The sequence below is a fragment of the Meriones unguiculatus genome, chromosome 14 (assembly GCF_030254825.1).
Source record: "Meriones unguiculatus strain TT.TT164.6M chromosome 14, Bangor_MerUng_6.1, whole genome shotgun sequence".
In the NCBI taxonomy this organism is placed as follows: Eukaryota; Metazoa; Chordata; class Mammalia; order Rodentia; family Muridae; genus Meriones; species Meriones unguiculatus.
The window spans coordinates 12,409,985-12,423,743 of NC_083361.1; the positions used below are offsets into that span (position 1 = coordinate 12,409,985).

The 13,759-nt window shown below is 41.0% G+C and overlaps 1 protein-coding gene across 1 annotated transcript; it reads left to right on the top strand.

The window, feature by feature from the left end:
- Positions 1-6,366: 6,366 nt before the first annotated feature.
- On the top strand, positions 6,367-7,287 carry LOC110542707 (vomeronasal type-1 receptor 4-like). Its single transcript, XM_021629237.1, has one exon. It carries the CDS (start codon positions 6,367-6,369, stop codon positions 7,285-7,287), a length of 921 nt encoding a protein of 306 aa, XP_021484912.1.
- The last annotated feature ends 6,472 nt before the right edge of the window (positions 7,288-13,759 follow it).

Here is a 13,759-nt window from a genome sequence, read left to right on the forward strand (position 1 = left end):
TCTTTTCTACCCTAAATAAGTTGGAGCAATTACATTTAGTTTTCCAACAGGGGGTACATTTCACTTCCAAATTACTGCCTTTCCAGATGTCTCCAGCTCCAGGGAAGTCTTAGGTGATACTTTTTACATAGTTTAAGAATTATTTGCTTCTTCTGCAAGGTCAGGCATGAGAGCACCATCATTTTGTGTGTGTTCAGCAACTGCAGAAAACCAGAAACTCCAAGATGGTGAGTTACATTACTGCCCAGGATGGTGGGCTTCCAAGTGCGCTCTGTATGATTTTATATTATGGTGAGTTTCGTTTCTTGTACCTGTTTCCTTAACGGAGCCTGAAGATGTAAAGTAAATAAACTAAAATTTAAAGATGAATAATAACAATGAAAAAAGGCAAAGGACACTGTCATTCAGACAAGGTGGTAGCCTACAAAATGGAAAACATTTTTACCAACTCCATAAAAGAAAATCAGTAAACTCACTGTTTCAGTAAAATAAGATAAAGCTAATGCAATGGTAGGGAAATTCAAACTTGGATAGAGATACAAATTAACAAGAAACTTCATGCACTGACTGACAATGGGTGTTAACACTGACATATACATTTTGAGAAACTGGCAATTCCTCTTTATGTGAAACATAAACAAACCTGCATGGCAATGATCTTATTTTTATTGTTTGAGAATTCTATATATTCATATTATTCCCTTTATCTAGCCAATCCCATCCCATCCAAACAATTTATTATCCATGTTCCTTCTTTTTCTGTAGATTTAATGTGCTCTTTTTAAAAACACATTGAGTGATGGGAGTACTAAACTATTTTCTGATTACATTTAAATAGTACTCAACAAGATAGATCAAGAAGTACAGGGGAAAAGAGAGGTCAGGAATTGACGGACTATCAACCCAATGCTTGGCCCAACCTGAGACCCACCTTATAGTACAGAGTACATTTCACTTCCAAATTCCTGCCTTTAAAGTTGGTATTACTGTCTCCACTTCCATGGAAGTCTTAGATGATACTTCTTCCATTGTTTGAGGATTATTTATTGTTTGCAAGGTCAGGCATGCAGGCACCATCACTTTGTGTGTGTTCAGCAATCGCAGAAAACCAGGAACTCCAAGATGGTGAGTTACATTGCTGCGCAGTATGGTGGGCTTCCAAGTGCGATCTGTATGATTGTATATTATGGTGAGTGTCATTTCTTGTACCTGTTTCTTTAACGGAGCCTGAAAGATCATGAAATGTAAAATTCACAAGCAAAAATACAAAAGATTTAGTAAATACCATGTCATTTTATTTATAAAATCATCATTAATATTCATGGGTGTTTCATGTTTGGCCGTTTGCTGGGGGTCTGTGGTTTCATAACAGCTACCTTAAAAAAAATACCAGTGGCCCTCATACACATTCAAGATATCTTTCTTCAAACTCAATTTTTTCAGTGATAGTTTTTTTTTATTTTTTATTAATTACACTTTATTCATTTTGTATCCCCCCATAAGCCCCTCCCTCCTCCCCTCCCGATCCTACCCTCCCACCCCTTTCTGCATGCATGCCATGCCCCAAGTCCACTGATAGGGGAGGTTCTTCTCTCATTTCTGATCTCAGTCGATCAGTTCACATCAAAAGTGGCTGCTTTGTCCTCTTCTGTGGCCTGGTAAGGCTGCTCCCCCCCTCAGGGGGAGGAGATCAAAGAGCAGGCCAATCAGATTATGTCAGAGGCAGTCCCTCTTCCCATTACTTGGTAACCCACTTAGACACTGAACTGCCATGGGCTACATCTGTGCAGGGGTTCTAGGTTATCTCCATGAATAGTCCTTGGTTGGAGTATGAGTCTCATACCCTGTGTTCAAATTTTCTTGATCTGTTGCTCTCCTTGTGGAGACCCTGTCCTCTCCAGCTCTTACTATTTCCCAGTTCTTACATTAAATTTCATTCACTCTGCGCAACAGTTACCCATCAGGCTCAGCATCTGCTTTATTAAGTATTTTTGCATCAATGTTCATAAGGGAGATTGGCTGGAAATTCTCTTTCTTTGTTGAGTCTTTGTGAGGTTTAGGTACCAAGGTGACTGTGGCTTCATAGAATGAGTTTGGTAATGTTCCTTCTGTTTCTATTTTGTGGAATAGTTTGAAGAGAATTGGTGTTAGCTCTTCTTTGAATGTCTGGTAGAATTCTGCGCTGAAACCATCTGGTCCTGGGCTCTTTTTGGATGGGAGACTTTCGATCACTGCTTCTATTTCCTTGGGGGATATAGGACTATTTAATTGATTTATCTAGTCCTGATTTAGCTTTGGTAAGTGGAATCGATCAAGAAAATTGTCCATTTCATTTAAATTTTCAAATTTTGTTGCATATAGACTTTTGAAGTAAGTCCTAATGATTGCTTGGATTTCCTCAGTGTCTGTAGTTATGTCCCCCTTTTCATTTCTGATTTTGTTGATTTCGTTGCCTTTTAGTTAGCTTGGCTAAGGGTTTGTCTATCTTGTTGATTTTCTCAAAGAACCAGCTCTTGGTTTCATTGATTCTTTGATTTGTTTTATTTGTTTCTAATTGATTGATTTCAGCCCTGAGTTTGATTATTTCCAGCTGTCTGCTCCTTCTTGGTGTGTCTGCTTCTTCTTTTTCTAGGGTTTTTAAGTGAGACATTAAGTTGCTTGAATGCGCTGTCTAGAATTTCTTCTTGAAGGCACTTAGTGCTATGAACTTTCCTCTTAGCACTGCTTTCATTGTGTCCCACAAGTTTGGGTATGTTGTGTCTTCATTTCCATTGAATTCTAGGAAGATTTTAATTTCTTTATTTTTTCCCTGACCCAGCTGTCTTTTAGTAGCAAGTTGTTCAGTTTCCATGTGTGTGTAGGCTTTTTGCTATTTCTGTTGTTATTGAGGTCTAGCTTTATTCCGCGGTGATCAGAAAGGATACAGGGATTATTTCAATCTTCTTGTATTTGTTGAGGCTTGCTTTGTGACCAACTATATGGTCTATTTTGGAGAAGGTTCCATGAGGTGCTGAGAAGAAGGTAAATTCTTTTGTGTTTGGGTGTAAGGTTCTGTAAATGTCACTTAGGTCCATTTGATTCATGACCTCTGTTAGAGATATTGTTTCTTTGTTTAATTTCTGTTTTGTTGACCTTTCCTTTGTTGAGAGTGGGGTGTTGAAGTCTCCCAGTATTAGTGTATGGGGATCTATGTGTGGTTTAAGTTTTATCAATGTTTCTTTCACAAATGTGGTTGCCCTTGTATTTGGAGCATAGATGTTCAGGATTGTGATGTCTTCTTGGTGGGATTTTCCCTTGATGAGTATGAAGTGTCCTTCCCCATCTCTTTTGATTAATTTTGGTTGAAAGTCTATTTTATCAGATATTAGAATGGCTACTCCTGCTTGCTTCTTGCATCCATTTGCTTGGAAAGCCGTCTTCCATCCCTTTACCCTCAGGTAATGTCTATCTTTGTGACTTAGGTGTGTTTCTTGTATACAACAGATTGCTGGGTTTTGTTTACGCATCCATTCTGTTAGTCTGTGTCTTTTTATTGGAGAATTAAGTCCATTGATATTGAGAGAGATTAATGACCAGTGGCCGTTAGATCCTTTGAATTTGATGTTGTCTGTGGTCATACGGTTATGTGCTTGGTTGCTTTTTGTTTTACTGTAGTGGGGTTATTTATTTCCTGTGTTTTCTTGAATGTAGCTAGTTTTCTTGGGTTGTATTTTTCCTTCTAGTGTCTTCTGTAATGCTGCATTTGTTTGTAGGTATTGTTGAAATTTGTTTTTGTCACTGAATATCTTGTTTTCTCTGTCTATGAGGACTGAGAGTTTTGCAGGGTATAGTAGCCTGGGCTGACATCTGTGTTCTCTTAGGGTCTGCATGATATCAGTCCACGCCCTTCTGGCTTTCATAGTCTCTGTTGAAATGTCAGGTGTGATTCTAATGGGTTTGCCATTATATGTTACTTGGCCTCTTGCAGCTTTTAGTATTTTTTCTTTGTTCTGTACACTTACGGTTTTAATTATTATGTGGAAGGAGGATTTTCTTTTCTGGTCTAATTTATTGGGTGTTCTATAGGCCTCTTGTATTCTTATTGGCCTCTCCTTTAAGTTGGGGATATTTTCTTTAATGATTTTGTTGAAAATATTTTCTGGGCCTTGGTGCAGGGAATCTTCTTTTTCCTCTATTCCTATTATTCTTAGGTTTTGTCTTTTTATGTTGTCTTGAATTTCTTGGACAGTCTGTGTCAAGAAATCTTTAGTTTTAACATTTTCTTTGATAGATACATCTATTTCTTCCATTGTATCTTCCACACCTGAGATTCTTTCTTCCATTTCTGGTAGCCTATTGCTTATGCTAACCTCTGTAGTTCCTGCTTTCTTCCATAAGTTCTTTCTCTCCACAATTTCTTCCATTTGCGTGTTTTTTTTTAATTTTACCAATTCTATCTTCAGGTCTTGAGCTATTTTGTTGGTTTCCTTCACCTGTCTGACTGTATATTCATGTTTTTCCATCAATTCCTTCAGCTGTTTGTTTGAACAATACACTGTTTCTTTTATTTCATTCAGTGAATTAAGCATTTCCTCTCTAAAGGCCACACACTGTTTGGCTGCAGCTTCCTTTATTGCTTTTCGTATTTTATTTGTTTCCTCTGTTATCTTCTTCATGAGCATAGATGTTAGGTCATCTTCTTGAATTTCAATTATGCTTAGGTGTCTAGGCCTATTTGCCCCGGGATAACTGGGTTCTGGAGATGCCATATTGTTCTGGCTTTTGTTGGTTGAACTTTAACGCTGTCCTCTACCCATTGGGCTATCTTAGTTGTTTGAATTTAGTTTCTGGTTGTTCCTGGACTCCTGTAGTGGAGAGAATCCCTTTGGCAGGAAGATGGTTTTTCCTGAAGGAAGCCTTCTCAGCTTTTTTGGGTATAGTCACTGGATGGCCGGTGTTTTTTAGTAGTTGCTACAGCTCACCTCAGGCATAGAGACCTGGGTGGTAACTGTGGTCCTGATTAGTCAAGAGGGCTCTACTCTCACCGGGAGAAGTCCTGGAGACAGCTGCCCTCCTTCTGGGTTTCTTGCTGTAAATTTACTGATCAGCTGCTGTAACCTGTGTGTCCCGTGGTTTGGTCGGTTTTGTTAGGGATAACTGGTTGCCCTTTGGAACAGTATCATGGGGTTGATCTCAGGATTCCCGGTCTTTTGTAGGTCTGAGGTTGGGGCTCTGTGCCCCAGAACCCTAGAGGTAATCTGTGGCAGGTGAGTACTGCTCTCCTGGTAACATCAGGCTATCTGGGGCACAGCAGTTCCCTGGGTTGGGCTAGTCTGTGGGACATTTTCCAGGGAGCTCAGTTGTGATGGTGGCTGCGGGTACCTCCAGTCTGAGAGACCTTCCAGGGAAAGACTGGGTGACCCGTGATCAGACTTGCAACTTTGCTTCCCCGTGGGGTTTTCTTGCGACTGGGACTCCCAGTCTCAGGCACCCTTGTGCCCACTGATCAGCCTGGGAAAGTGTTCGGGACACACAGGCTTGTGGTTCCAGCCCGGAGACCCAAAGCCAACGTTACCAGGGATTTCTTCCGGGTTCTGGCTGGGCAGCCGAGAGTGGACCTAACCAATTCCCACGCTGTGGGAGCCTCCCCTCACTTGGGAAACACGATTGCTATAGTTTTAGGGCCGAGAGTTCAGTCTCCTGGTCGCTGAACGGAGAGTGCTGTCCCACTTCTCAGACACAGTGCTCTCCGGACGCTGCCATCTTGGCCGATCTCCCCAGTGATAATTTTTAATTATTTATTTATAGATATTATTTTCATAAGAATATCTTAAGAAAAAATGAATTAACACTAACATTCAATATAACATCTGATTTTGTATTTGAACCTTAGTGTCACTAGGTTTTATGCTAGGTAATGAATATTTTATTGTTTCCGCATAGAGAAATATATATAAATTGATAGAATATTTTCAATATTAATGTTTAAACTTTAGATGAGTAATTTATTAAGAATAGATTTATTTTCTGGTGCAGATGTTGACAGAACTCTCTTCTTTTCTTATATGAGTAGTTATCAAAGTTTTTCCTAGAAATGTACAACTTAATGTTCTTTCCTTTTGTAGTGACTACTCATAGCTTTACACAAGGTAACAATATTGATACTAATGATGAATATTCTAAGAAGGATATTACTGTTGTCAAAAATACGTTGTTTGAGGCAGGATCTGGCTATGTTGTGAATATTGCTATTTAACCTTCCTTTTTTTTTTAATCAAGTTTCTTTTAATCATTAATGATATTCCAGGCAACAAAATGTTGAATTCATCATTTTGCCCAGAGAATTAATTGCTGCTATATTTAAAGAATCAGGTGCTAAAAGAGAAAATGCACTCAAGAACTTTGGCAATAGGAATAATGTTCTTATCACAAAGCACAGTTGGAATTCTGGGAAACATCTCTCTTCTTTCCCACTACCTAATTATTTACTATAAGGAACATACATTGAAGCCTACAGATTTAATCCTCACACATCTGATCACAGCCAACTCCTTGATAATTGTCTCTAAAGGTGTGCCCCTCACAATGGCTGCTTTTGGGATGAAACAGTTCTTCAAAGATTTTATATGCAAACTACTTTTTTGTATCGAAAGACTTGGCAGAAGCATGTCTATGGGCACTACTTGCATCTTGAGTGTCTACCAAGCCATCAGCATCAGCCCAAGAAATTCCTGTTGGAAGAACCTTAAAGTCAAATCTTCAAACAACATTGGCCTGTTTATTTCTCTCTGCTGGGTCCTGTATATTACCCTAAATCTTATTTTCCCTGTGCTTCTGCATATCACAAGGATTCACAAAAATACAACAGAACAAAGAGATTTTTTGTATTGCTCCTCCTGGACTCATGATAAAACTGCAGGATCACTGTACACAGTATTATTGGTATGCCCTGAAATCTTGATTTCTGTGCTCATCATCTGGTCCAGTGGCTCCATGATTGGCTTTCTATACAGACACAAGCAACACATTCAACACATCCGGAGCACCCGTGTTTACCTCAGAACATCCCCTGAGTCTAGAGCCACCCAGAGCATCCTGGTTCTGGTCTCTACTTTTGTAGCTTTTTATTCCCTATCCTCCATATTACAAGGTTTTGTTGCTGTTTTATATGAGCCCAGTTGGTGGTTGAAAAATATCACAGCTATCATTTCTATGTGTTTTCCCACTTTGGGTCCTTTTCTTGTGAGTCGTGACTTCCATGTACTCAGATTCTGCTTATTCTGCATAAGTAATGTCAAAATCCAATAGCTGTTTCAATGGTTTGTGGACTGTGTATTTTTGTGCCTATTTATGAGTTTAGTTATGTGTGCCTTATGTGTTTAGTTAGTTGTGCTTTATTTATGTGTTTATGTGTTTAGTGTTTGGTCTATCCAGATGTCAAATGGATATGATGAGGGAAGCCCCTTAAGGTATTTTGGATTGTCTTTTCTAATTTATTTATTTATTCATTTTACATACAAATTGAAGCCCCCTCAGGCCTCTGCTGTCAGTCCTACCATCTATCCCTCTTCCCGAACCTCATATGTGTCCCCTACTCTTAAGAAAAGGGGAGTCTCCCCCTACCAACCCACACCAGGACATCAAGTCACATCAAAACTGAGCAAATCTTCTTTCCTTGTGGTGTGGCAAGAGTGATGTGGTGTGGTGAGAGCATAGTGATCAAAAAGCAGTCAACAGAGTCCTTCTCAGAGATAGTCCTCACTTCCTTTATTATGAGACACACATGACACCCTAGCTGCCCATTGGCTAAATTTATGTAGGAGACCTAGGTCCAGTCCATGCATGGTCCTTGGTTGCTGCTTTAGTCTCCACAAGCCCCTGTGAGTCCTGCTTATTTGGATCTGTTGATGTTCTTGTCCCTTCCAGGTCCTTCTATCTTTACCCCTGCTTTTCCACAAGACTCTCTAAACTTTGCCTAATGTTGGGCTGTGACCTCAGCATCTGTTTTGATCTACTGCTTGGTGGATCCTCTCAGAAGGCAGCTATACTAGGCTCCCATCTACAAGCTTATCAGATTATGTTAATAGTGTGAAGAGTTGGCTGTCTCCCCTAGGCTGGGTCTCAGGTTGGACCAAGCATTGGTTGGACATTCACATCCTGTAGGCAGGGTAAATTTTGGGTCAGAGTTTTTGTGGGTGGGTTGGTGATTCCCTCCCTCCACTAGGCATCCTGTCTAGTTAGAGGGTGTCCTCTTCAGTCTTCATGGCCCCTGCTACTAGGAGTCTCAGCTGGTGTCACCCCTATGTCCTTCCAAAAATCTTCCATGTCATAGGTCTCCAGCTTCTCAGAGAAATGCCCCCACCCACAGTTTCTTTTCTTTCTGTAGGCCCTCTGCTCTAAGACCAACTGTATTATCTTCTTGCTGAAAGTGCTCTTTGAAGGATTACAGCAGAACAGAAAATAAAAAGCTAATGCTGTAGCTGTATTCTAGACAAATGATATCCATGTTTCCTCATATACTGTTTTGTGAGTAAAATTTTAAAAACTTAAACATCAGTTTCCAAGCATGTGTGTGAGGGACAGTGTGCTAGAGAATGTAGAGGACTTCAGTGTGAGGAAGGGGCACCTTGCAGGCAGTGAAGGGGGTTGCAGGTGTTTAAGGTGTCACAGGCACTGTTAATAACACTGGGAACAAATACCCTGAAAACCTCAGTAGCCTCATCTCTGACTGAGTTCAAGGAGTTATTTGTCTGAGCTCCACTGGTAGACCAACAGAGAATGGGCTTCAATATCCGAAGAATAAGAAACCTTCTCTTTCCCACAGGGGATGTGTGGGTGGGAGGGATCTGATGTCTGGCTGCTAGTGAAAGGGTTAGACTAACTTTATAACCTGTATGTCTTCTAAAGCCTATAGTTTTGAGTTTTAGGTGCAGGTTAAGCTAAAGCCTCTTAGTACCTTTCCAGAGAATGAAGAAATGTGACCCTATCTGTGAAGACAGATAGAAAAAAAGCGAGAAAGCAATGACCTTCACTCAGCAAAATGAATGACCAGACCCTTGTCTTCGAGATAATGTTTCTTAGCAACCAACCCAAACGGCCCCAATTCGTCTTCTTAGTTGCTCCTGACCTCCAGCCAAGAGCCTGTAGCCCTAATCTTCAAGGATGAGCCAACCACGCCCACCTCAAATTGCAGCTGCATTCATACTTGACAAGACTGGCCAAGCTTGAGCACCTGAGACTAACCAATTATCTTACTTTATAGCTTCCTCATCCAATCCTAAATTGCCAAAACTGCAACTTTAAATTTCCCACACTTTTTCTTTTAAAAACCTAAGGCCTTTATCTCCCGGTGCCACTCTTTGCTGACCAGCAGGGGTGACCCCATTGCGCAATGGTTAAATTAAACCTTTTGCTTTTGCATCAAGTCGTGATCTCTGGGAGTTTCAGGGAAGAGCACAATCTTGAACTCCTGAGCTATGAGACCCCAGGTGTTACATTCTTTGTACATTTGGCCTGGAAAGGGCATGTCCCTTCCCCAACCCTCATCAGACTGAATTTGGAGGTCGAACTCTGAACAGCTTAGTCTGATTTTTGTTTTGTTTTCCTTGTTTCTGTCTTACCAATCTGTTCCTGTTTGGGCACCTATCTGGACCTTTTTTGGTTGTCTGATCAGTCATTGTGATAGACAGATATGTCAGAATATCGCTTGACTGGGAAATGGAGGACGCTCCAGTTTGAGAGGCTAGGACTGGGACAATCCTTCTCCCATCTGTTTCTTGTAAGAGACGGCTGCCGCCAGGCAGCCTCTCAATCAGAATTCTGCGGTACCACCCGTAAAGACATCTTTGTCTAATTATCTGTCTTATTCTCTTTGTCTCTATCGTTGTTGCCTCTTTGACTTTCTTGACGGATGACTTTATTATGGGACAGACTGTGACTACACCCTTATCCCTCACCCTTGATCATTTCACATAGGTGAGATATAGGGCACATAACCTTTCAGTTAAAGTTTAAAAGGGGAAATGGCAAACTTTCTGTTCCTCAGAGTGGCCTACTTTTCAGGCTTGGATAGCACTCAAAGAACTGGCTGGGTAGAATGCTCACACCCTCAGAATTGGCCTAAAACCTGCCTCCTCTGGCTGCTGAGCAGCAGTTCACCCCAGCCCCTTCCTCCTTCCATCCCTCCTCCCATGTGTTTCAGTCAGTCCTGGCTCTCAGACAGGGTCTGGAGGAATGGAGCCACCTCTGGTTTGCCCTGTAAATTTTGGTCTTATGGTTGTACTCTGTAAATTCACTCCTAAAGGTACTTTGTTTTGATATTACAAAAACAAGTTTTAAAAAAATGTTTAGATACTTAAGGTGATAAAACATGTACAGTTTATCAGGTTTTCAAAGCAATAACCCTTGGGCAGTCTAAAAAAAAAACTTGAAACAGTTTCTTAATCCTTTGGGGAGGTTAAAAGACCTTGGTATTTATTTTATTACTTTTGCAAAGTAGAACCAAGCCATGCTGTTTGAGCCAATTAAACTGCAATGTATCATGTCAGGATGGTAAATATCTATAAATAATTTAGTATATTCTAGACTATGAAAAGAACCCATGGGGGGAGCCAAGATGGCGGCGCCAGGAAAACAGGGCATCTGAGCAGCAGGACAGCACTTTCCATGCAGAGACCAGGAGACTGAACTCAGGGCCCTGAAACTACATCGATCGTGTTTCCCAGGTGAGGGGAGGCTCCCACGGTGGGGGAATCGGTCCTGTCCACTCACAGCTACCCAGCCAGAACCCGGAAGAAATCCCGGGTAACGCAGGCTTTGGGTCTCCGGGCTGGAGCCGCAAGCAGGCGGGTCCCAGCCACTTTCCCAGGCTGATCCGTGGGCACAGGGGTACCTGAGACGGGGAGTCCCGAGGGGACCCCACAGGGAAGCAGGGTTGCGGGTCTGATCGCAGGTCACCCAGTCTCTCCCCGGAAAATCTCTGCCGCCATCACAGCCGAGCTCCTGCCACGCGCAGAGAGCTTTGCGCTCAGCTCAGCGATACAGACAAGCTGTGCGCCCCAGTACAACAGGGACTGGGAACCCCTGTCCAGAGAGGACCCCACAGAGAAGGAAGAAACCATGATGCTGGGGTCACCTGGGGAAAGTCTAGCAGACTGCAGATTGCAAACAGACAGAACAGAGTGCCCCAAGACAACAGAGTAGTACTCACCTGCCACAGATTACCGCAGCTGATCACTAAATTTACAGCAAGAAACCCAGAAGGAGGGCAGCTGCTCCCAGGACTTCTCCCGGTGAGAGCAGAGCCCTCTTGACTAATCAGGACCACAGTTACCACCCAGGTCTCTAGGCCTGAGGTGAGCTGTAACAACTCCTGAAAAACACTGGACATCCAGGGCCAATACCCAAAAAGATGGGAAGGCTTCCTTCAGGAAAAACCATCTTCCTGCCAAAGGGATTCGCTCCACTACAAGAGTCCAGGAACAACCAGAAACTAACTTCAAACAACTAAGATAGCCTAATGGGTAGAGGACGGCGTAAAAGTTCAACCAACAAAAGCCAGAGCATTATGGCATCTCCAGAACCCAGTTATCCAGGGGCAAATAGCCCTAGACACCACAGCATAAATGAAATTCAAGGAGACGACCTAACATCTATGCTCAAGAAGATGATAACAGAGGAAACAAATGAAATACGAAAAGAAATAGAAGAAGCTGAAGCCAAAAAGTATGTAACCTTTAGAGAGGAAATGCTTAAATCACTGAATGAAATAAAAGAAACAGTGGATTGTTCAAACAAACAGCTGAAGGAATTGACGGAAAAACATGAAAATACAGTCAGACAGGGGAAGGAAACGAATAAAATAGCTCAAGACCTGAAGATAGAATTGGAAAAATTAAAAAAAAAAACACAAATGGAAGAAATTGTGGAGAGAAAGAACTTAGGGAAGAAAGCAGGAACTACAGAGGTTAGCATAAGCAATAGGCTACCAGAAATGGAAGAAAGAATCTCAGGTGTGGAAGATACAATGGAAGAAATAGATGTATCTGTCAAAGAAAATGATAAATCTAAAAAATTCCTGACACAGACCGTCCAAGAAATTCAAGACAACATAAAAAGACAAAACCTAAGAATAATAGGAATAGAGGAAAAAGAAGATTCCCTGCACCAAGGCCCAGAAAATATTTTCAACAAAATCATTGAAGAAAATTTCCCCAACTTAAAGGAGAGGCCAATAAGAATACAAGAGGCCTATAGAACACCCAATAAATTAGACCAGAAAAGAAAATCCTCCTGCCACATAATAATCAAAACCATAAGTATAAAGAACAAAGAAAAAATACTAAAAGCTGCAAGAGGCCAAGTAACATATAATGGCAAACCCATTAGAATCACACCTGACATTTCAACAGAGACTATGAAAGCCAGAAGGGCGTGGACTGATATCATGCAGACCCTAAGAGAACATAGATGTCAGCCCAGGCTACTATACCCTGCAAAACTCTCAGTCCTCATAGACAGAGAAAACAAGATATTCAATGACAAAAACAAATTTCAACAATACCTACAAACAAATCCAGCATTACAGAAGACACTGGAAGGGAAAATACAACCCAAGAAAGCTAGCTACATTCAAGAAAACACAGGAAATAAATAGCCTCACTTCAGTAAAACAAAAAGCAACCAAGCACACAACCGCATGACCACAGTTAACATCAAAGTCAAAGGATTTAACAGCCACTGGTCATTACTCTCTCTCAATATCAATGGACTTAATTCTCCAATAAAAAGACACAGACTAACAGGATGGATGCGTAAACAAAACCCAGTTGTATACAAGAAACACACCTAAGTCACAAAGATAGACATTACCTGAGGGTAAAGGGATGGAAGAAGGCTTTCCAAGCAAATGGATGCAAGAAGCAAGCAGGAGTAGCCATTCTAATATCTGATAAAATAGTCTTTCAACCAAAATTAATCAAAAGAGGTGGGGAAGGACACTTCATACTCATCAAGGGAAAATTCCACCAAGAAGACATCACAATCCTGAACATCTATGCCCCAAATACAAGGGCAACCACATTTGTGAAAGAAACATTGATAAAACTTAAACCACATATAGATTCCCACACACTAATACTGGGAGACTTCAACACCCCACTCTCAACAAAGGAAAGGTCAAGAAAACAGAAATTAAACAAAGAAACAATATCTCTAACAGTGGTCATGAATCAAATGGACCTAACAAACATTTACAGAACCTTACACCCAAACACAAAAGAATTTATCTTCTTCTCAGCACCTCATGGAACCTTCTCCAAAATAGACCACATAGTTGGTCACAAAGCAAGCCTCAACAAATACAGAAAGATTGAAATAATCCCTTGTATCCTGTCGGATCACCATGGAATAAAGCTGTACCTCAGTAACAACAGAAATAGCAAAAAGCCTACACATACATGGAAACTGAACAACTTGCTACTAAAAGACAGCTGGGTCAGGGAAAAAATAAAGAAAGAAATTAAAATCTTCCTAGAATTCAATGGAAATGAAGACACAACATACCCAAACTTGTGGGACACAATGAAAGCAGTGCTAAGAGGAAAGTTCATAGCACTAAGTGCCTTCAAGAAGAAATTCTAGACAGCGCATTCAAGCAACTTAATGTCTCACTTAAAAACCCTAGAAAAAAAAGAAGCAGACACACCAAGAAGGAGCAGACGGCTGGAAATAATCAAACTCAGGGCTGAAATCAATCAATTAGAAACAAATAAAACAATTC